We start from the raw sequence: 27,432 nt of genomic DNA on the forward strand, positions 1-27,432 counted from the left end.
CACCTCGCCGGACAGATGAACCACCCACTAACAGTACCTCCATCTTGTCTGGATTGAGTCTCAGTTTATTAGCCCACATCCAGTCCATTACCATGCCCAGGCACTGGTTCAGAACAGCCACTGCCTCACCTGGATTTTATGAAAACAGTCCGGAAACTTCAACTGGTACAAAACAGGGCAGCACGGTTACTAACAGGGACGAGACCACATCACGCCAGTCCTTTTCCAGCTTCATTGGCTGCCAGTCCAGGTCCGGGCCTGATTCAAAGTGCTGGTATTAACATTTAAAGCCCTAAACGGCTTGGGGTCAGGTTATCTGAAGGAACACCTCCTCCCGTATGTACCTGCCTGGACCCTAAGGTCATCCTCAGGGGTCCTTCTCCGTGAGCCCCTGCCAAAGGAAGTGAGGCAGGTGGCTACCAGGAGGAGGGCCTTCTCTGCTGTGGCACCCCAGCTGTGGAATGAGCTCCCTAAGGAGGTTCGCTTGGCACCTACATTATATGCTTTTAGACGCCAGGTGAAGACCTTTTTATTTTCCCAGCATTTTAACAGTCTATAAATTAATTTTAACTTTGCTGTTTTAAATTTGCATTATAAATTTGTATTTTTGCATTGCTGCTATTTTTATCTTGGTTGTGCTTTTATATAGTATTTTATATTATGGTTTTATACTGTTGTTTTATACTTTGAATAGTCTTAATTTTGTGAACCGCCCAGAGAGCTTCAGCTATTAGGCAGTATAGAAATGCAATAAATAAATAAATAAACCACTGCGTGGGGTTAGCATGTTGTGTGAACAGCTCCAATGGTGAGAAAAGGCTGAGTGTCTGTTTTGGGGGAGGCAGTGGGGGGAGACAAAAGTCAAAAGGAGGAATGGTACGGAATATTCTAGAAGGGGACAGGGCTAGCTGGAACATTGAACAGGAGGACTGGAACACTGTCTTGTAAGATGTCCTACACAATTTTTCCTTCATGTTTACTTATTTTATCATCGGCAATAAAATTTGCATGAAAAATGTAGTATTTGCCGCAATCCGACATCCCAAGTTTGGACTCTCTTTTGTAGGTTAAGAGTTAATCAGTTAGGAAAAAAACTCTAGTCTGATAATGTGCATGTTTTAACATGCCGTGGATCCTTTCAAGTAAGACGTGCACGCCACCTTAGCTTTCCACAGCCCAAGCTTGTCTAGGATTCACAGGATTCTCCACCAAGTGCGTTCTCTGATGTGCATTTAAACTTGATCCAACATAAAAGTTCATCCAATAGCTTTTAGCAGTTAAATAGTTTCTTTCATGGATCGATGCTCCTTCTTCACTCCAAGCGTTTAAGGTCTGTCTCATCTGGGACTTCTCTGATTATTTTCAAGTACTCCATTATCACAAAATCTCACGCTACAGTCCAACCATTCATATTGTTTCTCCCTCGCATGGATTTTTTGATGTGAAGTAAGGTTTGAGTCTTTACGGAAGCTCCTCCCACACTCCCAGCATTTGTATGGTTTCTCCCCCGTGTGAATCCTTTGATGTGAAGTGAGGTGTGTACTCCGAATGAAGCTCTTTCCACACTCCAAGCATTCATATGGTTTCTCGCCGGTGTGCATTCTCCGATGTCTGATGAGGTGAGAATTCCGACTAAAGTTCTTTCCACACTCCGAGCATTCATACGGTTTTTCCCCTGTGTGAATTCTTTGATGTGAACTAAGGTTTGCCGTTTGCCGGAAGCTCTTCCCACACTCTAGACATTCATAGGGCTTCTCACCTGTGTGAGTTCTCTGATGTAATGTAAGGCTGTGGCTAAAACTGAAGTTCTTTCCGCATTCTGAGCACTGATATGGCTTCTCCCCGGTGTGGATTTTTTGATGTGAAATAAGGTGTGCACTCTGCCTGAAACTTTTCCCGCACACCAAGCACTTGTACGGTTTCTCCCCTGTATGGATTCTTTGATGGGAAGTAAGGTCTATCTTCTGAATGAAACACTTTCCACACTCCAAGCAACTATATGGCTTCTCCCCTGTATGGATTCTTTCATGCCTAATCAGTTTTTCCTTCTGACAAAAGCTCTTTCCACACTCCAAGCACTGAAATGGTTTTTCACCTGTATGGATTTTCCAATGAACATTAAGACTTGATTTACTACTGAAGCTTTTCTCACACACAGGGCAAGTATTCTTTTCTCTTCCTTTCTCTGTTTGTCCCTGGAATGAGAGTTCATGAAAGTCACCACCCTGAAAATCATCGAATTGTTTTTTCCTCTCTGGCTGTTCTTTCGTTTTCCACCTCTGCTCTCCTTGCTCTTCAGAACCAGCCCTTTCCAATGACACACTGTGTGGCTCCACCTCATTTTCTCTCTCCCACCTGTTACCTGCTGGAACAAAGAGAATAAAGTGGTAAGAGCCCAAGAGAGGGCCTGTAGCTCAGTGGTAGAGGAGCCCTTGCTTTGCATGCAGAAGGTCCCAGGTTCGATTCCCGGCTTCTCTAGATAGGGCCAGGAAAACATCCTCCCTGAAACCCTGGAGAGCCATTGCTCCCAGTCAGTGTCAACTCTCTCTCTGTCTAGGCACCCTAATTCTCTCTCTGTCTGGGCCACCCCAATTCTCTCTCTCTCTCTCTCTCTGAGCCTCCCCAATTATCTCTCTCTCTGGGCCACCCCAATCCTCTCTCCCTCTGGGCCACCCTCTCACTCTCCCTTGGCCATGCCATTCTTTTCTCTTTGGGCTACCTCAACTCTCTCTCTCTCTCTCTCTCTCTCTCTCTGCCACCCCAATTCTCTCTCTCTCTGGGCCACCCCAACTCTCTTTCTCTCTCTGGGCCACCCCAATTCTCTCTCTCTCTCTCTCTGGGCCACTCCAATTCTCTTTTTCTCTCTGGGCCACCCCAACTCTCTTTCTCTCTCTCGGCCACCCCAATTCTCTCTCTCTCTCTCTGCCACCCCAACTCTCTTTCTCTCTCTAGGCCACCCCAATTCTCTCTCTTTCAGGGTTACACGAAATAAGGCCGAGGGCCACGTGAAGCCCGTGGGCTGCTGTTGCCCCACACCTCAACTCTAACTGTCAGTCTGAAAAACAAACAAACAACAAGCAATAGCAATGCCGAAGAAAAGGTGGCCGCCTCACCCAGAGAGGCCACGTTCCCACAATTCTCCATCATGACTTCGTTGTGCAGAGCCCTCTGGCCCACATCCAGCAGGGCCCACTCCTCCTCCGTGAAACGCACAGCCACCTCCTCAAACGTCACCCGATCCTGAAAGAAGAAGAAAAGCGGTTTTCCCCCATGCAGATAATGTAACAGCTTTTCCCTTTCGAAGCACCCTAGGAAAATAAGGTCAGAAGAAGTGGCAGGGCTGTTCGTGGTTCCGGACATTCCTCTCCAGGGCCCAAGGCCTCTAAGATGCCCCCCTTAACACTCCCACACACATAGGTTATATATTATATGTAATGTTATACTTTATTTCTATGCCGCCTTTCAGCCAAAAGGGCCCCCAAAGGCCTTGCAAAAAACAAACAAAATAATACACATACAATATTCCACTATAATAAATGCAAGTTTACAGCAGAGATATCGCAACAATATTCAACAATATACTGCAACAATATTCAGCCATATTGATTGATTGATTGCATTTTTATACCGCCCTTCAGCCGAAGCTCTCTGGGCGGTTCACGAAAATTAAAACTATCAAATACAATTCAAGGTATAAAACAAACCACAATATAAAAGTACAACATAAAAACACAGACAAGATAAAACCAAGCAGCAATGCAGATATTTATAGATTTAAAATACAGATTTAAAATAGCAAAGATGGTAAACTGTTAAAATACTGGGGAAATTAAAAAAAAATGGTCTTCACTTGGCGTGAATGACCAGGGGGTTGGACTCGATGGCCTTATAGGCCCCTTTCAGCTCTACTATTCTATGATTCTCTGAAGAGTACAACGTAGGTGCCAGGCGAACCTCTCTAGGGAGCTCATTCCGCAGCTGGGGTACTACAGCAGAGAAGGCCCTCCTCCTGGTAGCCACCTGCCTCACTTCCTTTGGAGAAGGACCCTTGAGGATGACCTTAGGGTCCAGGCAGGTACATACGGGAGGAGGCGTTCCTTCAGATAGCCTGGCCCCAAGCCGTTTAGGGCTTTAAATGTTAATACCAGCACTTTGAATCAGGCCCGGACCTGGACTGGCAGCCAATGAAGCTGGAAAAGAACTGTCGTGATGTGGTCTCGTTGGCCAGTCCCTGTTAGTAAATGTGCTGCCCTGTTTTGTACCAGTTTCCGGACCATTTTCAAAGGCAGCCCCACATATAATGCCTTGCAGTAATCAAAACAATATCACAGCAGTATTCAACAATATACGAAATACAAGTTTACAGCAGAGCAGACCATAATCCCTCTCCTACCTGATCTGGCTCCCTGGCAGCCGTTTCTGCTGCACTGCAAAGAGAAAGAGATGACCTAGCGCACGGCGCGAGCATCATTCCACCGCCTGGGAGGGAGACAACGTCACAGGTTTAAGTTTTGCTGAACATACTTAAGGCGGAAACGACTGAAAATTTGAAGCTGGTCTTTTTACTTCATATTCTGAAGCACGGTCTCGCTGCAGCAAGGTAAGCAGAATGAAGTGAAACCAAAACCAATACTGGGGATAGGGAAAGTCACACAGGAATAGAGAGAAACGAACGCAAAACCATCCCAACTCTACATGGGGCTGCCCTTGAAGATAGTTCGGAGATGGTGACTGGTGCAAAATGCAGCGGACAAATTGACAGCCAATTCTGGCCTGCTTGCACTGGCTTGTTTTGACCTTTACAGGGCTCAGGAATGCAAAAACCTTATGGAGCATCTCTCCTGGTGTGAACATCATCGTTGTTGTTGTTGTTGTTATTATTATTATGTTCATTGTTATTATTGTTATTATTTCTTACCCACCTCTCCATTCTGATCAAGGTGGGAACAACAGTAAATATAAAATACATAAAACTGAATTAAAACATAATATACATCGTTAAAAACATCCTAAAAACATTCTAAAAGCATCCTAAAATTCTACTGGATAGGCCTGCCGGAAGAGATCAGTCTTTATAGCTTTCTTGAATGCTAATAGACTGTTGAGAAGTCTCCTCCGGCAGGTTATTCCACAGTCTGGGAGCAGAAGAAAAGGGCAACCAGGATGATCAGGGGTCTGGAAACAAAGCCCTATGAAGAGAGACTGAAAGAACTGGGCATGTTTAACCTGGAGAAGAGAAGATGGAGGGGAGACATGATAGCACTCTTCAAATACTTGAAAAGTTGTCACACAGAGGAGGGCCAGGATCTCTTCTCGATCCTCCCAGAGTGCAGGACACGGAATAACGGGCTCAAGTTAAAGGAAGCCAGATTCCAGCTGGACATCAGGGAAAACTTCCTGACTGTTAGAGCAGTACGACAATGGAATCTGTTACCTAGGGAGTTTGTGGGCTCTCCCACACTAGAGGCATTCAAGAGGCAGCTGGACAACCATCTGTCAGGGATGCTTTAGGGTGGATTCCTGCACTGAGCAGGGGGTTGGACTCGATGGCCTTGTAGGCCCCTTCCAACTCTGCTATTCTATGATTCTATGAAGGTCCTCTGGTACCCAAATACAACACCTGATGCTGTCCTCCGAGTGCCTCCTTCAAGGGAGGTTTGGAGGGTAGCAACAAGGAAGATGGCCTTTTCGGTGGTGGGCCCTCTGAATTGTGGAATGCTCTGTTCATTGTAAACTGCCAGGTGATAAACGTTATCCTCTTTTTGCACCAGATTAAGACTGTGCTCTACTCCCGAGAATCTGATGGCATGCACATCTTATTTACTTGTTTTATCGAGCCGTGGTATTTTATTATTAATTGTTTTAAATTATTTTACATTTTTGTATGTTTTATCCCTGTCGTTAAGACTCCTTAAGTCTAGTTTTTACCAGAAAGGGGGCTGATACCTTTGTCTGATACTCCTGTAAACATCCTTGATCGATCAGCCTCAGTTTTTATTGTTATTCTGTTTTTGAAAACAAAATTTTAATATGATGTTTTACCCTTTATCTTTTATTGTTCACTGCTCCAGAATCTGTTTAGATGTGGTCAGGTTCTTTTCAACCAATTATTTTTCTCTCCATACAGTGAATTTTATCTAATGGCTGTTGCTTATTCCAGTAGTCAAATGTGGTCAGAAAATGTTTTATCCTTTATATGCATTTTATTTTATTCTATAAATACATGTTGAATTTCAGTTCCTCGGATTAAAAAATAAATTAAATCGCCTCAGGTTGGTTCTTGACTAAAATTCCAAAAGCACTGCATTGAAAATCTCAATTATTCTTGTTCCCCTAAAACTCTCGGGAACCAAAAAACAACAATAAAAAAGCCCTGGCCATATGCCTGGAAATGCACCATGTGAGTGCTCACCTGTCCATCACAACCCGTAAGTCCTCACCCTCTCATCACGCCCTGTGAATGCTCACCTGCCCATCATGCACTGTGAATCTTTACCCACCCATTGCAACCCATAAACCCTCACCCTCTCATCACGCCCCATGAATCCACACCTGCCCATCGTGAACCATGAATCCTCACCCTTCATCATAACCTGTGAATCCTTCGCCCTTTGCGACCCGGGAACTCTCACCCGCTCATCACCCTGTAAATCCTCACCCTCTCATCACACCCCGTGAATGTTCACCCACCCTTCACGCACTGTGAATCCTCACCTGCCCATCACAACCCATAAATCTTCACCTGAACATCATGCCTCATAAATTCTCACCCATCCGTCGTGAACTGTGAATCTTCGCCCTCCTATCGCAACCTGTAAATCCTTACTCACCCTTTGGAACCCATGAACCCTCACCCACTCATCACACCCTGTGAATGCTCATCTGCCCATCATGCACTGTGAATCCTCACCCACCCATCACGACCCGTGAATCCTCGCCCTCCCATCGCAACCCGTGAATGTTCACCCACCCATCATGCACTGTGAATCCTCACCCACCCATCGCATCCCATGAATCCTCACCTGCCCATCACAACCCATAAATCTTCACCTGCCCATCACAACCCATAAATCTTCACCCGAGCATCATACCCCATAAATCCTCACCCGCCCGGCGCAAACTGTGAATCCTCGCCCTCCTATTGCAACCCGTAAATCCTTGCTCACCCTTTGGGACCCGTGAACCCTCACCCACTCATCACACCCTGTGAATGCTCACCTGCCCATCATGCACTGTGAATCCTCGCCCTCCCATCGCAACCCGTGAATCCTTGCTCATCCACCCATCATGACCCATGAAAGCTCAACCACCGATCGTGACCCATAAATCTTTGCTCGCCCTTTGCGACCCGTGAACCCTCACCCGCCCATCACCCCCTGTGAATCCTCACCCACCTCGGTCACCCTCCTGCACAATCCACCTAAACAGCGGCCTCTCTCTGAGATCCAACAGAGCATCCTCCGCCTTGTGGAAACCGGTGCCCCCTTCGGCCAAGGGGCCCTGCATCTGAGACAAAGAGGGAGAGACATAAGAAAAAGGGTGATACAGGCAAAGACTTGAAAGAACTGATGGGGCCGGGCTGGAGATGCTCTCCTTGGGTGAGTTCCAGAAAACGCAGGTCAAATGGTAGAGATTTTTTAAGGTACCCTCGGACATGTTACTAGAACAAAAAGCCCTACCTGTTTGTCCCATTTTTTTTCCTCTACTTGATTCAGGAGGAACATTTCTGCCAGGGCCACCGCCTGGCAACTGGTCTCCGGTTCACATTCCCTCACCCAGCTCTCCATCTCTGCTGGAAGGATGGCCAGGAACTGTTCCAGGATCACCAGGTCCAGGATCTGAGTTTTCGTGTGCCTCTCCGGCTTCAGCCACTGACGGCAGAGATCGTAGAGTCGCTTGCAAACTTCTCGGGGGCCCTCGGCCTCCTGGTAGCAGAACTGCCTGAAGCGCTGGCGCTGCGCGTCTGAGCTGAGGGTGGATTCGCCCAGGATCCTCTGCACTGTTCTTTCCCAGAAATCACCACTCCTCCCAGGCTGGATGGCATCAGAGCTCGTTAAGTCCGGCTCTTCCATCTTTCAGCTGGGCTCCAAAGCAGCCTCCAGCAGTACCAAATCACCTCCTTGCCCTGCTACCAGACGCTTGCTTAAAGCCGAAATGGCCCAAACCAGTGAGGCTGCGAAGTCCTGCAAAGCCAAAACAACACTTTGACCTGTGACTTATGATGACTTTCCAGCTAGGAGTGTATTTTCAATTCAGATTCAGCTAGCAACTGAATATTCTGCCCTGGAGGGGGAAAAAGGCAAATGCTATGTGTTTTATTTATTTATTTATTTATTTATTTTTACATTTATATACCGTCCCATAGCCGAAGCTCTCTGGGTGGTTTACAAAGAACAACTATTTATTTACTTAAATTGATTTATTGATTTAGGCAAATTCCACGGTAGGCATAATTAGGAAAGGATTTGAGTATAAAACTGCTGATATATACAAATTTATGGGGAGAACAAAATTAATACAGTGTGTACAGTTCTGGTCAGTGCACCTAATATATATATATATATATTGTAGAACTGGAAAAATTGCAGAAAATGGTCATGAAAATAATCAAGGGGCTGGAGTGTCTCCCCTATGAGGGAAGGTTACAACAGCTGGGATTCTTTAGCAAAAAGCAGAGTAAGGGCAGACCTGATAGAAGTGGACAAAATCATGCACGGTGTAGAGAATGTGGAGAGGGAGACATTTTTTCTTCCTTTCCCATAATACTAGAACCAAAAGGAGTCATTCTATGAAGCTGATGGGTGTGAGAATCTTGACAGATAAAACGAAGGACTTCACACATCGCATTTTAGGGTTATGGAACTCACTGCCACAGGATGTGGTGATGGCCACCAATCTGGATGGCATTAAGAGGGGGTTAGATAAATTCCTGGAGGAGAAGGCTATCAATGGCTACTAGCCCTGATGATTGTGTGCTATCTCCAGTATTCGAGGCAATAAGCCTGTGTGCACCAGTTTCTGGGGAACATGGGTGGGAGGGTGCTGTTGCACCATGTCCTGCTTGTTCATCCCTGGCCGATGGCTGGTTGGCCACTGTGCGAACAGAGTGCTGGACTAGATGGACCCTTGGTCTGATCCAGCAGGGCTCTTCTTATGTTCTGAAAGCCGAAAGCATCTGAAGGGCACCAGCTTTTCAGGTGTGTGTGTGTGTCTTTCACCCTACCCTCCCTAGAGATGCTATATCCCACTCCCAGGGTTGGCTGCTTGGCGTATCTGCTTCTAGGGGCCCCTGATGCCTTGGAGCTTCCATATAATACACACACACACACACACATTTCATAACCATGTGCTTAATCTGATATATTCACATCATCTGATATATTCACATTCACATGTATCTCACTACATTTCTTTCTTTTCCTCTTCTTTGCTTTGTTGAAATTTTGCAGTTAACTCCCAGCCTTTGGGAGCACTGGCTGGGGCTGATGGGAATTGAAGTCCAAACCATCTGCTACAGCATCTGGTTAGTCTGCCATATGGGTTGGAGGGAGCAGCGCCCCCCCCCATAGCAAACATCAGCTGTCTCCCTGCCTTTCAGACCCCCACCCCACATCCCCCATTTGCTGGCTGTGCTTTGAGGTGGGGGAGGGGAGTCTCCAGCTAATTTTTCTGCATCCTTCCCACCAGCCCTGCAGTGCAGTCCTTCCTCCCCACCCACCCCTTTACCCAAAGGTCCGCAGAACTCACCAGCTACCCCACCACCTTGCATGGGAAAGACAAAGGGCTCCTTGTGCCCCCCCCCCTCAAAGCAAGAGGAGGTGGGACAGGAAGTTACTGTCTTGTCACTCAGCCCACAGAAATCCCTACTTTTCAGGTGCCCTTCTAGGAATCCAGATCCTCTCTGAGTTTAACCCTTGGACCACCCTTCTCTTCCCTAACCCCCCCCCCCCCCAAAAATCTGGTAGCCTCCAGATGTGTTGGAACTATTGCCTGTATTTCCTGTGTGGATTGTTCTCTCTTTCCTCTTGCATTTTATTTTCTTCTTTTCATTTTGTGCAATCCACCTAGAGGATGTATGTTATTGGGTGGAGGGGACCCTATGAAAAGGAGGACAGGGCTCCTGTATCCTTAACAGTTGTGTTGTATTGAAAGGGGAGTTTCAGCAGGTGTCATTTGTAGGCATGCAGCACCTGGTGAGATTCCCTCTTCATCACAACAGTTAAACGCTGCAGGAGCCCTGCCTAGTGTGACCAGATACAAAAGAGGGCAGGGCTCCTGCAGCTTTTAACACTTGCGATGAAGAGGGAATTTCACCAGGTGCTGCATCTATAGAAATGACACCTGCTGAAATCCCCCTTTTCTATACAACTGTTAAAAATACAGGAGCCCGGTCCTCCTTTTCATATGGTCGCCCTACCATATGAAAAGAACAGGGCTCCAGTATCTTGCAGGACCTGGTGAATCTCCCTCTTCATCACAACAATGAAAGCTGCAGGAGCCCTGCCCATAGTGAGCAGATATAAAAGAGGGCAGGGCTCCTACAGCTTTCACTGTTGTGATGAAGAGGGAATTTTACCAAGTGCTGCATGCATACAGTTCGGAAGCTGCAGCTTGTGCAAAATGCAGCAGCCAGATTGATAACTGGAACCAGAAGGTTTGAACATATAAGGCCGATTCTGGCCCACCTGCATTGGCTGCCTATACATTGCCAAGCCTAATTCAAGGTGCTGGTTTTGACCTATAAAGCCTTACACATTTTGGGACCACGATATCTGATGGAACGCTTCTCCCGACATGAACCTACCCGCTCACTGCGCTCTACATCTAAGGTCCTCCTCCAAGTGCCTACTCCCTCGGAGGATGGCAACAAGGGAGAGGGCCTTTTCAGTGGTGGCCCCCCACTTATGGAATGATCTTCCCGAAGAGGCTCGCCTGGCACCAACATTGTTATCTTTTCGGCGCCAGGTTGAGACCTTTCTCTTCTCCCAGGCATTTAACAACACATGCTGAGTTTGTTTCTTTGTTTTTAACGGACCCCAGAATAGCTGTTTTTATAAGGATACTGTTGTTTTTATGCTTTTTATGTTTTTAAACTTTGTATATTTGTTTTAATGTTTACTGTTTTTAACTTTTGTAAACCGCCCAGAGAGCTTTGGCTATGGGGCGGTATATAAATGCAACAAATATTTATTTATTTATTTCATTTTTATACCGCCCAGTAGCCGAAGCTCTCTGGGCGGTTCACAATAAATAAATAAATGTGGCCCCCTAGCAGTCCCTGTTCTGAAGCTATATACAGCTAAAGTACTCCCCCAACTTCTGTATGAGGTGGAGTTATGGAGCCAGGGATTTGTCCCAACTACTGAGATCATACAGAATAAGTTCTTGAAAGAACTACTGGCGCTCCCCGCCCTGGGGTACCCTCCCCTTTACTAAGATTAGAAGCTGACTTGCCTTCCATCAAGGCAAGAATTCACAAGGCAATTGTACTTTATGGGAAAAGACTGGTGCATTTTGAGGAAAGCAATTTGGCAAAACAATGTTTCACAAACGCAAAAGGCTTGCAATTGGAGGGTGCTGCTGTCACATTCTTGTTTAGGGGATGATCAGATTCTTCTGGCCCACAAGGATAAAACCTTTATCAGAAATAGAATTGTTGAGGCAGATTCCGACTGGACATCAGGAAAAACTTCCTGACTGTTAGAGCAGTACGACAATGGAACCAGTGACCTAGGGAGGTTGTGGGCTCTCCCACACTAGAGGTCTTCAAGAGGCAGCTGGACAACCATCTGTCGGGTATGCTTTGAGGTGGATTCCTGCATTGAGCAGGGGGTTGGACTTGATGGCCGTATAGGCCCCTTCCAACTTTGCTATTCTATGATTTCCATGAAAATGTACTTGCCAGCCAGCTACAGGCCTTTGCTCCCGTGGTTTAGCCATGTTAAGAAAGAACAACATTTACCACAGTATTTTCAAGACCTGGCTTTCCTTGCTCTCAGAAAGGGCTTTACTGGCCTCTGTTTCCAAATGAGGTCCACAGCTTATCTGGAGGGGAAGGACAAAAGGTTTCCCTACGCCCAGCGGACATGTTTTTGTGGTGCAGGGGAGGTAGAATTTATGATACATTACTTGTTACGCTACTCTTTGTACAAAGATACGAGGGATCGTTTTCTGGGAGATCTTCTGAGAGCAAAAGTGGGTTGGCCCACTGCTGATATTAGCTGTCATCTGTTAGCACAGCCTTCCTCAACCTGGGGCGCTCCAGATGTGTTGGACTGCATCTCCCAGAATGCCGGCTGTACCCTTAGCGGATTATAGTAAAGCGAGTACAATCAAGGTGGAAACATTTGCTGTAGCAGCTCAAAAATCTGCCGAAATTTCCTAAAGAAATCAGGCGTAGATTGCAGAGGGGACCATCTGCTATAATTTCCTGTTATTACTGCTACCGGGGTCTGTATTTCCCCCACCCACCCACCCACCAGTATAATTCTCAGCCTTTTCTCTCCGTTTGGTTCTTTTATATGAATTCTGTCCCTCTGAGTTTGTAAGAATTCTGGTTGTCACCTTGTTTTATGGTTGCGGTTGTAACGGCCTTTGTGCTGTTGACAAGAAAGTAGACCTACTAACACACCGTGGTTTGTTAACCATGAACAAGCCACAGTTCACAACCTTAACAACAAACCATGGGGTCTTTTCATGAATTGTCGGTGGTTAATAAAACACGAGTTGTTAGCTTGCCTGGGCTCACACAACACAACAACCCAGGATTCAACAACAACCTGCACTCAATCTGTATTCTGGCTTGTCATGTTGTGTGAACCCAGGCACTTCCTTTAAATTTAAAAGATACTTAACACAAGGTGCAAAGGGCAGGCACTCTTTTAGACACAGCATTCCCACATTTCTGTTACACAGTAAGGAATGTCTCCCCTAACATGGAGTCTGCTGTTCACACACATTTGCATCCTATAAAAAAACAACAGAGAATCACACTTCTCATTTCCTCAGAACTAGTGTTTTTACTTCTGTACAAAGGGACACATGACTTCACGCTTAAAAGGATGCGGCGAACCAACCAAGGCTTCTTGAATTCAGTGGCATCTCTTGTTCTCACACGTGTTAATCAGTAAGCTGATGCAAACATTTAAACATTCCTGTATGAAACCACAATGCAGGCTTCATCAGCATGGTGCCTTCTAGATCCTTTGGACTTCAGCTCCCATGAACCCTGACTAACTTGCCAAATGGTCAGGAATAAGGTGACCATATGAAAAGGACAGGGCTCCTGTATCTTTAACAGTTGTATTGAAAAGGGAATTTCAGCAGGTGTCATTTGTATATATGGAGAACCTGGTAAAATTCCCTCTTCATCCCAACAGTTAAAGTGCAGGAGCTATACTAGAGTGACCAGATTTAAAAGAGGGCAGGGCACCTGCAGCTTCAACTGTGGTGATGAAGAGGAAGGTTCACCAGGTTCCCCGTATATACAAATGACACCTGCTGAAATTCCCTTTTCTATGCAACTGTTAAAGATACAGGAGCCCTGTCCTCCTTTTCATATGGTCACCCTAGACAGGAATGCCAAGAGTTGTAATCCTAGGGTGACCATATGAAAAGGAGGACAGGGCTCCTGTATTTTTAACAGTCATATCGAAAAGGGAATTTCAGCAGGTGTCATTTTTATGCGTGCTGCACCTGGTGAAAGTTCCTCTTCATCACAACAGTTCAAACTGCAGGAGCTATACTAAAGTGACCAGATACAAAACAGGGCAGGGCTCCAGCAGCTTTAACTGTTGTGATGAAGAGGGAACTGACACCTCTTCATCACAACACCTGCTGAAATTCCCTTTTCAATACAACTGTTAAAGGTACAGAAGCCCTGTCCTCCTTTTCGCATGGTCATTCTATGTAATCTAAAACATTTGGAGGGCATCGGGGTTGGGTAAAGTTGCCATAACGGGTTTAGGGTGACCATATGAAAAGGAGGACAGGGCTCCTGTATCTTTAACAGTTGCATAGAAAAGGGAATTTCAGCAGGTATCATTTGTGTATATGGAGAACCTGGTGAAATTTCCTTTTCATCACAGCAATTAAAGGTGCAGGAGCTATGCTAGAGTGACCAGATTTAAAAGCAGGCAGGGCACCTGTAACTTTAACTGTTGTGATGAAGAAGAAATTTCACCAGGTTCCCCATATATACAAATGACACCTGCTGAAATTCCCTTTTCAATGCAACTGTTAAAAATACAGGAGCCCTGTCCTCCTTTCCATATGGTCACCCTAAACGGGTTCCTTCCAGGGCACGGCCAACCAGCCGGCCCACCTTTTTGGGCCTGGAATGACTTCAGAACTAAACCCAAAGTGCAAAAGTGGGCGAGCGTCCAAAACAGATCTACGGATGTAAGAGAAACATCTTAAGATGCTGGAACAAAGATGTTATTTGTTAAAAAAAAAAAAAAAGGTAAAGAAAGCCCTAAGCCAGTGAATTTTAGAAGGAGACACAATTACAACAACTTCTGCAGACAATTTTATAACCCCTTGAAGAAGGCCTTAAGAAAATAGATGAAAAAATGAGAGCCAAGCTCTGGTGTTATGAAAGAGTGGCCGTATGGAAAGGAGGACAGGGCTCCTGTATCTTTAACAGTTATATTGAAAAGGGAATTTCGGCAGGTGTGATGAAGAGGTGTCAATTCCCTCTTCATCACAACAGTTAAAGCTGCAGGAGCCCTGCCCTCTTTTGTATCTGGTCACACCAGGCAGGGCTCCTGCAGCTGCAATGGCTGTGATGAAGAGGGAATTTCACCAGGTCCTGCATGCCTACAAATGACACCTGCTGAAATTCCCTTTTCAATACAACTTGTTAAAGATACAGGAGCCCTGTTCTCCTTTTCATAGGGTCACCCTATCATTATCTGAAACGGGTGCTGTTTAGCGTTTAATCTTTAAGTTGTTGCTTGTCTAACTTGTAGTCAGACTTGGCTTTCATGTAGCTCCTGATGAAGGATGTATTTCTAAAACACGTAGAGCAGATCAAAGAAATCATTAAAGATTAAAGGAAAAGATTGTTTCATAGTACCAGAGCTCGGCTCTCATTTTTTCATCGGTTCAGTGGTGCTCTTTCCGTTCTCTTTTGTACCTTAAAAAAAAAAAAGGCCAAAATATGCTGGGCTTTTAAAAAAAAAGTCTTTGTTCCAGCGTCTTGAGACATTTCTCCATTAACGGTTGCTCACGCAATGTGCTGATTCTCCCTGTGAAATACGGTGGGTGCTCTAATATAGGGTGACCATATGGAAAGGAGGACAGGGCTCCTGTATCTTTAACAGTTGTATAGAAAAAGGAATTTCACCAGGTGTCATTTGTAGGCATGCAGCACCTGGTGACATTCCCTCTTCGTCACAACAGTTAAAGGTGCAGGAGCCCTCTTTTGTATTTGGTCACTCTATCTAAAGAGGGCATGGCTCCTGCAGCTTTACCTGTGGCTGGAAACAAAGCCCTATGACAAGAGACTGAAAGAACTGGGCATGTTTAGCCTGGAGCAGGGGTTTGGACTCGATGGCCTTGTAGGCCCCTTCCAGCTCTGCTATTCTATGATTCTATGATTCTATGTTAAAGATACAGGAGCCCTCTCCTCCTTCCCATAGGGTCACCCTATCTAATATGGCTGTTCTCCGTTCACCGTCTCGTAAGACACTAGTTCAAGCAAACGTTTCACCCTGGGTCGGATTGTTCCGTCGGCGGCTTCTCCGCGCCGTGATTCCTCCGGTGCCTGATCAAGTGCGACTTGCTAATGAAGCCCTTCTCGCACACGGCGCACTTGTAGGGCTTCTCCCCCGTGTGGGTCCGGCCGTGCGCCAGAAGGTTCGAAGTGCTGCTGAAACTCTTCCCGCAGGCGCAGCACCGGTACGGCTTCTCGCCAGTGTGCGTCCGCTCGTGGAGGATGAGGTGCGAGCTCTGGATGAAAGTCTTTCCGCAGTACGAGCACTCGTATGGCTTCTCCCCTGTGTGGGTCCGCTCATGCGTCACCAGGTGCGACCGGCGGCTGAAGGTCTTCCCGCAATAAGAGCACTGGTACGGTTTCCCCCCGGCGTGGATCCGCGGATGGCCCAGGAGATGCTCCTTGCCGGCGAAGGTTTTCCCCTCCTCGCAGGGATATGGGAACTCCAGGATTTCAACCTGTTCGTATTTTACAAGGCCCGAACCGTGCTCCAAGCTTTCTCCAGATCCGCCGGGTATCCCTTGCGGCAGCTGCAGCAGAGAATCTCCCTCCAGAGACTTCTCACCTGTCCCGCAAGGAAGAAGCTCCCCTGCTCTGTTTTTGGGGTGGCTCCCTCCCTGCATCGAGAGTTCGCTTTGATCCTCAAAGCCTTCCCCCTCTTTGTGGGGTTTGAAAAAGCTTTCGAGCGCTCCTCTTTGAGATGGTTCCGCTAGCTCAAGCCTCGCAGGCGGGCTGTTTGGCTCTTCACACTCGCTCGCTTGCATGGGATCTGTCGAAACGGAAAAAGGAAATTAAAAAGCTGCTTCATACATCAGTCGACTTGTTTGTGGTCGTCCCTGATGTTCCACGGGGAGGTTGCATTTTAACGGATGATTACCGGAGCTGTTTTTTATTTTATTTTGTACTGAGAAAACAAAGCCAGAAGCCTTGATATACCTGCTTTGTATGTAGGCCTCTCTATGTAGCTTGGTTCTTGCAAGTGAACTGCATGATGGGATTGGAATAATGTATGTGCCTGAATGTGCTGTAATGCTAAAACTGTTATATCAGTAAGGAAATGCTTAATTGGAATTTCTAATTGTCGAGACCTCTTGATGTAACAGAAGACATATAACTAGGGTGACCAACTGTCAGGATTTCCCTGGATTTGTCCTGGTTTTTGTTCTTTCCATGGTGTCAGGGGGGATTTTCTATAATTTTCAATAATGTCCTGGAATGACACACCTTCCCCTTTAAGGCTGCCATTAGCATGGCAGGAGGGAATGTCATGCTTTCTTGAGGCACATCATTCCCCCACCCCGAGCTCCAATTGAGGTCTTAAAGGGGAAAGTGGGTCATTCGTGGACATTATAGAAAAGGCCCCAATTGGAGTGGATGGTGGTGGTGCAGAATGAAATCCTTTCCCCTCCTCCACTCCAATCGGGTTCTTTAAGGTGGCAGGGGAGTAACGTACTTTCTGCAGGACTCAGAAAGCTGCTTCCCCACACACAAACTAGGTGTCCTCTTTTTTGGTTTCCCAAATATGGTCACCCTAATATAACCATCCGGGTCAATCTGACATGGCCAGAAGAGTTATGAACCATCTGTTGATAAGGTATAATGAAGAAGTTTTCTTTGATTTGTCCTTGTTTTGCTTTAGAACTTTACTAACTGCTAATTGGTCAAGATGCTACTGTGTATAAATAAACCAGCTTTTCACACGGCCAGTTGAGAAGTTCTTTGTCTGTAGGACTTTCTCCATACAGCTGTATTATGCTCAATAAAACGGGGTTACGGGCCATCTGTTGATAAGGTATAATGATAGCAAGATTAATGATATCTAGGAACTGGAAGGTTCAAGGGGATTATCATATAGAAGATTGGTATAAAGAAATATGGGATATTGCTATTAACGATAAATTAACATGTAATATAAGTTAGAAGAGGAATGATAAAAATGAATGACTTTGAGGGAATATGGAAACAGTATCTAGAATTTGTATTACCGTATTTCTTCGATTCTAAGACGCACTTTTTTCCCTAAATAAAGAGCTCTAAAAATGGACTGCGTCTTAGAATCGATGGCGTCTTAGAATCGAAGCAATACGGTAAGAGGAAAAGAGGAAGCTCCTGCAGCAGCCTCGAGCCATGGGTAAGCTCCTGGTTTTTTGTTAGGCAAATTTATTCGTAAGTCCCACCGATTTCCATGGGACTTACTCGCGTGTCGTCGTCCCCTGGTGCAGAGACAAGTAAAGAGCGGGACTGGAGAGTTAAGTTTACTCTTTGTTTCAACGCCCCCCCTTCTTCCCGCGCAAACGGCAGTTTCTTCTCTCACAGAGGGGAAAAAAGAAAAGGACACAACCATTAGAAGAAAGCGCAGGGGGGGGGGAGGTTGGCTGGGCGGTGAGGGAAGTATTTCTTTGATTCTAAGATGCCCTTTTTTCTCAAATAAACATCTCTAAAAATGGGGTGCGTCTTAGAATCGATGGCGTCTTAGAATCGAAGAAATATGGTATTAAAGGTGAGAGGGAAAACACCTCCAGAGGAAGCACTGCGATTTTGGCAACATGAATAAGATCCCGTAGTTGGGGGGAACACTTTTATGTTAAGTATGATTATGTTAAGAGAATTAAGTTAGAATATATGTTAATCAAATGTTTATTTCATATTATTGTGTATTATGTAGTATTGTTTATTTTGTATTGATGTATTGTTTGATGTATTAAATAAAAAACTTTTTTTAAAAAAGGGGGGGAAGATAAGGTATAATGATGTTTTATTTGAACTGTCCGTTTTAGGGTTAGGGGGAGGACGTGAGAACACACCCATTATAGAAGTCATATGCAGAAGGAAGTAGGGCACAGGGGGTTGGACTAACCAGATGAAGGGAAGTGTAGCCTAAATTGGAGGGCCAGGGGGGAGGAGTTGCCATCATCCATAAGGATTCCATCTTTCTCACAAGGAAACCCATCTGTCCTAGAACCATTTTTGAGGGTTTGTACCGTGTGCTGGGCCAAAGAGACAGAACAGGTATGCTGCTGGTGTACCACCCACCCCACTGTCTTGCAGTCTCCCTGCACAAGCTAGCTAGGGTGGTCTTGGAGGTGATGCTGGAGAACCCTAAGACAAGGGCCAAAATGGGAATCCTTGCTTTAGATAAACCCCAAAGCATGCAAACGGGACTTTCGAAGATGAGAAGAAAAGCAACACTGCCGATAACTGGGACACCTCACGAGTAGGGTTGCCATATTCTGAATCCACAAAGCTGAGACAATTTGGGGGGGGGGGTAGGATTTTTTTTTTTAAAAAAACTGAGCAATATATAAAGGTCTAGGGAAAGCCCAATTTTTCAATTAAAACATCAACAACAGATGAGCCTGTGGAAGAGCAGTGATGCTCCGGAAAAGGCACCAGATTGATGCGACTTTTTCTCTGCTGCTGCAGCTCCACTGAGCAGGCTCAAGGCACCATTTTGGAGGTCAAAATTTCTCCGGCCAGCTGGGACCAGGAATCTGGGATTCTTGCCCAGCCAGTCTGGACATTTCAGAATCTCCTGGAAATCGGGACATTCCCGGTTTTCCGGGATGTATGGCAAACCTACTCACGAGAGATCGTCTTGAACGCTGGAGGCTCGCGGTCTTCTGAGGGCTCTGAGGAAGAAGGAAGGGCTGGAACCAAAACCGTTCCAGGGCTTTGGCATCACACTTACCTTGTGAGCTCACCTCTCCGGGGTTGGCTTCTGGCTTGGCCTCCTTGTACTGCTGCCTCTGCCCCGTGTCGGTCAGAGCCTGGGCCGATTCAGAGGCGCCTTCCTCAAACAACGCCTCCCCAAACGACACTGGCGTCTGGAACAAGAGCAGAGGTTCCTTGCACAATGGCTTCCACGTTGCGAGTTTTAGCAGGGGTGGAACGAAACCACCGCTTCACGGCAGGGCACCTCTTTGAACGTGGAAAGCCCTGCTTTGACCCCTCCAGTTTATTATTGCATTTATATCTCGCCTTTTTTTCCTGCAAGGAACCCAAGGTGGCATACATAATCCTCCTTTTCCTCTCCACTTTATCCTCACAACAACAACCCTGTGAGGTGGCTTGGGCTGAGAGTCCATGATTGACCCAACGTCACCCAGTGGGTTTCCATGGCCAAGTGGGGACACACACTGACAGTTAAAAGGGTCATTCAAGCAGGAGGAAAACTCTTTCTGAATACCTCATAGAATCATAGAATAGCAGAGTTGGAAGGGGCCTACAAGGCCATCGAGTCCAACCCCCTGCTCAGTGCAAGAATCCACCCTAAAGCATCCCTGACAGATGGTTGTCCAGCTGCCTCTTGAAGGCCTCTAGTGTGGGGGAAGAGCCCACAACCTCCCTAGGTCACTGGTTCCATTGTTGTACTGCTCTAACAGTCAGGAAGATTTTCCTGATGTCCAGCTGGAATCTGGCTTCCTTTATCTTGAGCCTGTTATTCTGTGTCCTGCACTCTGGGAGGATCGAGAAGACATCCTGGCCCTCCTCTGTGTGACAACCTTTTAAGTATTTGAAGAGTGCTATCGTGTCTCCCCTCCATCTTCTCTTCTCCAGGCTAAATATGCCCAGTTCTCTCAGTCTCTCTTCATAGGGCTTTGTTTCCAGACCCCTGATCATCCTGGTTGCCCTCCTCTGAACACGCTCCAGCTTGTCTGCATCTTTCTTGAATTGTGGAGCCCAGAACTGGACGCAATACTCTAGATGAGGCCTAACCAGGTCCGAATAGAGAGGAACCAGTACCTCACGTGATTTGGAGAACTGACAGAACTGTCAGGAGAACCTGACAGAACTGTGCCTAGTAAGAGAAGACAATGCTGAGTTTAACAGGCCAGAGGTGCCTCCCCTCTTTCAGTCCAGGCGCCAAAGTGTTGTGGCTAAAGTGTTGCACTGGTAGTTGGGAGATTATTATTATTATTTATTACATTTACCGTATTTTTTCGATTCTAAGATGCCATCGATTGTAAGACGCACACTAATTTCAGTACCACCAACGGAAAAAAAGCTTTGATTCTAAGAAATAATAAACGACCCGTGATTCTAAGATGCACCCCGTTTTTAGGGATGTTTATATGGGGGGAAAAGTGTGTCTTAGAATCGAAGAAATACGGTATATACCGCCCCAAGCCGAAGCTCTCTGGGCAGTTTACAAAAGTTTAAAACAGTGAACTTTAAAAACAAATATACAAAATTTAAAACCATAAAAAGCATAAAATAAAATGAAATAGATCTGGGTTCTAGTCTCCACTCGGGCCATATGGAAACCCATTGGGTGACTTTGGGCCAGTCACACAGACTCTCAGCCCAAGCTACCTCACAGGGTTGTTGTTGTGAGGATAAAACTGAGAAGAGGAGGACTATGTATGCCGCCTTGGGTTCCTTGGAGGGAAAAAAGGCGGGATATAAATGCAATAATTAAAACTTCAAAGAAGCTATCAGGGCCTGCATTCCAGTCATGGGTGGAGCCAAAGGCAAAAGGGGGCGTGGCCAAAAGGAAAAAAGGGCAGGGCTTAAACACCACCATGTTTTAGCTTATTTCTCTTGCTGCCAGTAAGTAACTAAACTTTGGGATAGACATTTCAACCTTTGAGAATGGGGCAGGGCGGAAACTACCATATAATCAGAATTTGGGGGGAAGGGATTGAGGCGGGGGTGGTGTCTAGCTGGGAAACACGGTGGCCTGGATTGGGAGCATTCATTTAAAATTTGGGAGGACGTTTATGAGATAGGAGGAGAAAGTGGATAGACATTTTTCTTCCTCTCCCATAATAAAAGAACCCAAAAGAGTCATGGAATCATAGAATAGCAGAGTTGGAAGGGGCCCAAAAGGCCATTGAGTCCAACCCCCTGCTTAATGCAGGAATCCACCCTAAAGCATCCCTGACAGATGGTTGTCCAGGTACCTCTTGAATGGATCATCCCATGAAGTTGGTTGGTGGGAGATTCAGGACAGATCAAAGGAAGGACTTCTTCACACAGCACAGAGTTAAAGTATGGACATGACTTCCAGAAGATGGGGTGATGGCCACCAATTCGGATGGCTTTAAAAAGGGGTTGGCAGAAATTCCTGGAGGAGAAGGCTGTCAATGGCTACAAGCCCTGATGGCTCTGTGCTACCTCCAGTATCAGAGGCAGTAGGCCTAGCTACACCAGTTGCTGGGGAACATGGGTGGGAGGGTGCTGTAGCACTCTTGTGCTAATTGAGGGTTTCCTGTGGGCAGCTGATTGGGCCAATGTGTGAACGGACTGCTGGAACTAGAGGAGTGCGGCTCTTCTTATGTTCTTAGGTACTGAGAGCTGTTCATTGTCTTCAGCCTGATCCTCAAATACTATTGATGGAGGATTTTAATGCTTGACTCAGAGCCTCAGACATAGTACTTTATGAAAAATCCGGCTTTCCTGTAGAGGATTTTGTGGGAACCCAGGTGGGCCAAATTTGGTCCACTCACCTGAGGTTCAAAACCATCCCACCCACCCCATGAACTATAGAAACTATTATTTTGTTTGGCCTTGGATGAGGGTCGATTCAAATCATCTCTGCCCCCGAGAATATCGCAGCCATCACTGTTGGAAAAGTGCCCAGCTCTGAACCAGAGTTGCTAAGAAGCCAAGAAATTCCTAGATTAGCAAAATCAAGTGAATGTTCTCTTAAAGAACAGTGAGTACCTACCCTATTTCTTCGATTCTAAAACGCACTTTCCCCCCCATATAAACATCTCTAAAAATGGGGTGCGTCTTAGAATCGCGGGTGTTTCTTAGGTTTTTTTTTTCTGTTTGTGGTACTGAAATTAGTGTGCATCTTACAATCGATGGCATCTTACAATCGAAGAAATACGGTATCTCTCTGAGTAGATGCTTGCCAAAAGAACAGAAACTGTATTTCCATGTATTCTCTTTTCAGCAAGAAACTTCCTGTTACATGGTGACTACTTTTAATAATTTGCTGCTTTTAATAATGTATTAGTTTTAAATGTTTTAATTAGTTATATGTATTTTATTGTGTTTGTATCCGCCTCAATCCAGAGGGAGAGGCGGGTAACAAATAAATATATTATTATTATTATTATTATTATTATTATTATTATTATTATTATTACGTATGCTGCACCAGAGAAGATAGTGTATAAATACCTAGCTCCCTCCCTTGCAAGGTAGGCACATGCTTTGCAGCAATGAGCTTTTGTGCCTCTTTATTCTGCAGAATAAACGCTGTTTGACCCATACTTCTTCTCCTCTCCTCTTTGTGTGCTGAACTGGACTTGGTTCACCAGGGAATGAGCTATTTTTGCAACATCACCACAAAAGCTTTTGGCTCTTGAAGCAGCTGCGAGGAACTTTTCCACAGAGGAGGGCCTAATTCCATTGCGCACCCACACAACGAGGAGACCCACTCAATGGGGCTACTCACTTCTATGGCGGAGAAGTGAGAACTGGGTTAACCATCCAGGAAAGGCAGGAAATGAAATCACACCAAGATGGCAGCCGCCGTTCCTGATCCTGCGGTGGGAGGAGACCTCAACCCGTATTCATCACCCAGGACAACATGAGAGGCCTCACCTGTTTATCCTGCCTCTTCCTGGCCTCTTGCTGCATCTGCAGGAAATCCTCAGCAAGGGCCACTGCTTGGGAGCAGGTCTCGGGACCAACGTCCCTCACCCGGCTCTGGACCTCCGGCGGCAGGACGCTCAGGAATTGCTCCAGGATCAGGAGCTCCAAAATCTGCTCCTTGGTGTGTCTTTTCACTTTTAGCCACCGGTGGCAAACTTCCCGGAGTCGGCTGTAGGCTCCCCTGGGCCCTTCGGCCTCCTGGTAGCAGAAATGCCGGAAGTGGTGACACCACCTCTCCCTGGCCAGGGCGTCCTGTCGCAAGATGGCTGCCTTCACCTTCCCATAATCCTCTCTGTCTCCGGCCTCCAGCCTGTGGAAGGCCTGCTCGGCTTCTCCGCTGAGGGCTGGCAGGAGCTGGGCCGCCCACTCTTCCTTGGGCCAGCGGCAGGCCTCAGCCACTTGCTCGAAGGAGGCCAGGAAGGCCTTGGTGTCATCCCACGGCGTGGGCTCCTCCGGCAACTGTGGGGCCCCCCAGCCCAAGTGAGGAGACTCCACCGACTTCAGGAACTCCTGCCACTGAGCATCCCAGTGTTGAAGTAGCCCCTCATCCGGTTCCTGTTTAACTTGTTCTCCTGGTGTCTTGTACATGAATTCCCCAATACCACCAGCTTGGAGGACATGAGTGGATTTCCCTTCTCCTGCTAAGTCCTCCTTTGGCATGAGGCCTCCTGAGCCTTGCTCCTCCATTTTCATTCCTGGGGATACCCACTGTTTGAGCACAGCCCGGACGTGGAAGCCTGGCTGATTCTCCTGCTCTGTATCCATCTTCTCTCTCTCTCTCTTCCGTCAGAATCCCAGAGGTAAATGCTTGCGGAGGACACCACAGGGTTAATTGTAGACCATCAGGCTTTTAGGCCTCAGTTGTCTAACCTCACGACAACCACAGTCTCAGGAGCGTCAAGGAGTCGGACAAGGGACTGGGCAGAAGATGGTGTCCAAAACAGGGCCTTCTACCTGGGTGGGAAAAAGCGAGGCATCGGGATGAGAAAGGAGGAACAACAATCCATGCCTCCATTTTGGGAGGCCACAAAGATGGCGGACAATACACCCTCACCACCCCGTGTGAAATGAAAGGTGGGCAAAGGGAGAAATAGCCGAGAAGAAGATGTTTCCACCCCCCCAACAACGCCCTTCTCCCTGATCCTTTCAAGCTGGAAGTGAATTGAACCCATCTGTGTGCAAAGCATGTGACCAACCACGGAGCTGTGAATGGACTATTGTGGCTGGTGATGGATTTCTGGGGGTCTTGGTGGGGCTGGCACAGGAGTCGGTGGGGAACGACATCTGGTTGCCTGCCGGAAATCTTTTTGGTTGGAGGTGCTGACCACAATAGACCTCTCCTGGTCATGTCCCCCAGCTATTGGGACTCAGGAGGGTTTCTGCCTCCCATCTGAGAGGCAATAGTTATAGCCAGCAATTTATTTATTTATTTATTTATTTATTTATTTATTTATTTATTTATTTATTACGTTTTGATACTGCCCAATAGCTGGAGCTCTCTGGGTGGTATCATAGAATCATAGGATAGTAGAGTTGGAAGGGGCCTATAAGGCCATCGAGTCCAACCCCCTGCTCAGTACAGGAATCCACCTTCAAGCATCCCTGACAGATGGCTGTCCATCTTGAAGGCCTCTAGGGTGGGAGAGGCCACAGACTTCCTAGGTCATTGGTTCCATTGTCGTACTGCTCTAACAGTCAGGAAGTTTTTCCTGATGTTCAGCTGGAATCTGGCTTCCTGTAACTAGAACCCATTAGTCCGTGTCCTGCACTTTGGGAGGATAGGGAAGAGATCCTGGTCCTCCTCTGTGAGACAACCTTTCAAGTGCTCTCATGTCTCCCCTCAATCCTCTCTTCTTCAGACTAAACATGCCCAGTTCTTTCAGTCTCTCCTCATAGGGCTTTAGTTTGACTATGCACTCTGTGAAGAACTCCTTCCTTTTATCTGTCCTGAATCTCCCATTTCAAGGGATGATCCCAGAGGGTTGTATTATTATGAGAGAGGGGAACGCATCACCCTATCAACATTCACCATACCATGCATAATTGTCTATGCTTCTATCAGGAGATTCTTGTGAGGAAAGGTAGACCAAGCTGGGTATATTTAGCCTGGAGAAGAAAAAATTAAGAGCTGACATCTTCATATTTATTTTGCTAATTTGTTTTCTGTCACTCCAAAGGATTTTGACATGAAAAAGCGATTTGGCCTAAATATTTGGAAGAATTTCTTACTCAACTCTTGGACTACCACTCCCATTATCCCTGACCACTAGCCAACTTGGCTGGGGCTGATGGGAACTGCAGTCCAACCACACGCAGAAGGGCACATGTTTCCTGAGCAGGAGACTCTTGGAGAACCACCGGCAGTCCAAATAGACAATACCAAAATTGAAAAGTTGTGGAATGCATAAAACCTATGGATGCTGTTCTACACCCCTTTCCCTTCTGTTTTATCAGCTTTTGGGGCACGTGTTTTACTTTAGGTTCTCTTTTTGGTTGCTATGGTTATCTTTGTTGTCTTTTTAGACCAACCCAAAAGGAAACTCAATTAAGGCACAATCCTATGCATGTTTAGCCAGGTAAGAAAAAAGTCCTACAACTCCCATAGGTGTCTGGAGCATGCTGGGAGTTGTAGGACTCCCCCCCCCCCCCGGCTAAACATGCATAGGTTTGCACCTTTTAAAAATATTAATAATTGAAAAGAGCCAGCTACAATACCAGGCTGTAGACGGACAAATAAGTCTTGCCACTTTTTTTTTTTTTAATCATGTGGCATTAAGCCACTGCGTGGCTTTTCTCATCAGCCTGTCCTATCATTTTTGGGGAATGGTCCATGGCTCAGACAGAGAGCTCACACTTCAAACGCCGACAGCCCTGGGTTCAATCCCCGGCATGGGGCGATTTTGGATCCTGATGGATCTTGTGTTTGAAAAAGATCAAGGAGCATGACTCCAAAAGAAACCTCTCTCTCTCTCTCTCTCTCTCTCTCTCTGCCAGTGACCTTGGGAGAAGCAGATTCCCCGTGGGATTAGATAGCCCTGGGCCGGCCGGCCAGCCGGCCGGACAATCTGACTCCAGCTGAGGCAAGCTTCATAGAATCATAGAATTGCAGAGTTGGAAGGGGCCTACAAGGCCATCGAGTCCAACCCCCTGCTCAAGCAGGAATCCACCCTAAAGCATCCCTGACAGATGGTTGTCCAGCTGCCTCTGTGTGGGAGAGCCCACAACCTCCCTAGGTAACTGATTCCGTTGTCGTACTGCTCTAACAGTCAGGAAGTTTTTCCTGATGTCCAGCTGGAATCTGGCTTCCTTTAACTTGAGCCCATTATTCCGTGTCCTGCACTCTGGGAGAATCGAGAAGAGATCCTGGCCCTCCTCTGCGTGACAACCTTTTAAGTATTTGAAGAGTGCTATTCAGAGGTTCACCACAAGCCAGCCAGGGTATGACTTGCTGCCCTTGGTGCCAGATTTATTTTGCAAAAACAGGGAAGGAAAGCGAGATGGTTAAGGCTGATTGTCAATCCCACCTTCCAGCCAGCCAGGGAGGGATTTCCCTCTCTCTGCTTCTTGTCACCTCTTGGGGGGTGCAAAGAAGCTTTCTCCCCCCACTGCACTTACCCAGATCCTCCCCCTAACAGGGGATGCCAGTCCGGATTCCAGCCCTGCAAACAGTAGATGCCACTCCCGGGGAAAAAGTACATTCAAAAGAGCCTGTTTCCGGAGGAGGGCCCCTCGCAGGAAGGGGTTTGCTCCATTTCGGGTGGTGGTGGGGGCGCCTTCCTAGCAATCCACCCTCGGCAGTTGGCCCCCTTTCCCAGGGACCTCCTGGCTGGAAGTAGGCAGCCGGTGCTGGGTGCGAATTCAGCACTGCTGAAAACAGGGGGGGCGGGGGGGAAAATTGCTTGTGCTGGCTTTTCATTGGCTGCCAAGCTGCCGCCCCTTTGCTATTGGATTGCAAAGAAGGAGAGCCGGCTGCTTGGCCGTTCAGCGCCTCTTGGACGCGCAAGGGCGGCTGGGAGTTGTAGTTCGCAGCAACAACTCTCCCCCCTCCCGTTGCTTTGCAAATCCGGTCTGAGACTTCAGGAAGCAAAGGATGCCCCTCGCTTTCATGC

At 46.7% G+C, this 27,432-nt stretch overlaps 1 protein-coding gene across 1 annotated transcript; it reads right to left on the reverse strand.

Moving 5' to 3' along the window:
* Positions 1-1,316: 1,316 nt before the first annotated feature.
* LOC134396489 (zinc finger protein ZFP2-like) lies at positions 1,317-27,021 on the reverse strand. The gene is made up of 5 exons (XM_063123011.1): positions 26,939-27,021; positions 23,273-24,277; positions 19,404-19,539; positions 15,782-16,484; positions 1,317-2,133 (listed from the first exon to the last, which is right to left on the reverse strand). The coding sequence occupies exons 2-5, from the start codon at positions 24,086-24,088 to the stop codon at positions 1,338-1,340; spliced, it is 2,451 nt and encodes an 816-aa protein (XP_062979081.1). The 5' UTR covers positions 24,089-24,277; positions 26,939-27,021; the 3' UTR covers positions 1,317-1,337.
* Positions 27,022-27,432: the final 411 nt, after the last annotated feature.

This window comes from Elgaria multicarinata, chromosome 3 (assembly GCF_023053635.1).
Source record: "Elgaria multicarinata webbii isolate HBS135686 ecotype San Diego chromosome 3, rElgMul1.1.pri, whole genome shotgun sequence".
NCBI lineage: Eukaryota > Metazoa > Chordata > Lepidosauria > Squamata > Anguidae > Elgaria > Elgaria multicarinata.

What these genes read in the sequence shown, in the direction of transcription:
- LOC134396489 (XM_063123011.1), bottom strand. Translation starts at nt 24,088, where the DNA reads ATGGATACAGAGCAGGAGAATCAGCCAGGCTTCCACGTCCGGGCTGTG. An exon ending in GGAAGAGGCAGGATAAACAG is followed by an intron (nt 19,540 to 23,272) that starts GTGAGGCCTCTC and finishes CTCTTGTTCCAG; the next exon opens with ACGCCAGTGTCGTTTGGGGA. An exon ending in CGGAGAGGTGAGCTCACAAG is followed by an intron (nt 16,485 to 19,403) that starts GTAAGTGTGATG and finishes CCGTTTCGACAG; the next exon opens with ATCCCATGCAAGCGAGCGAG.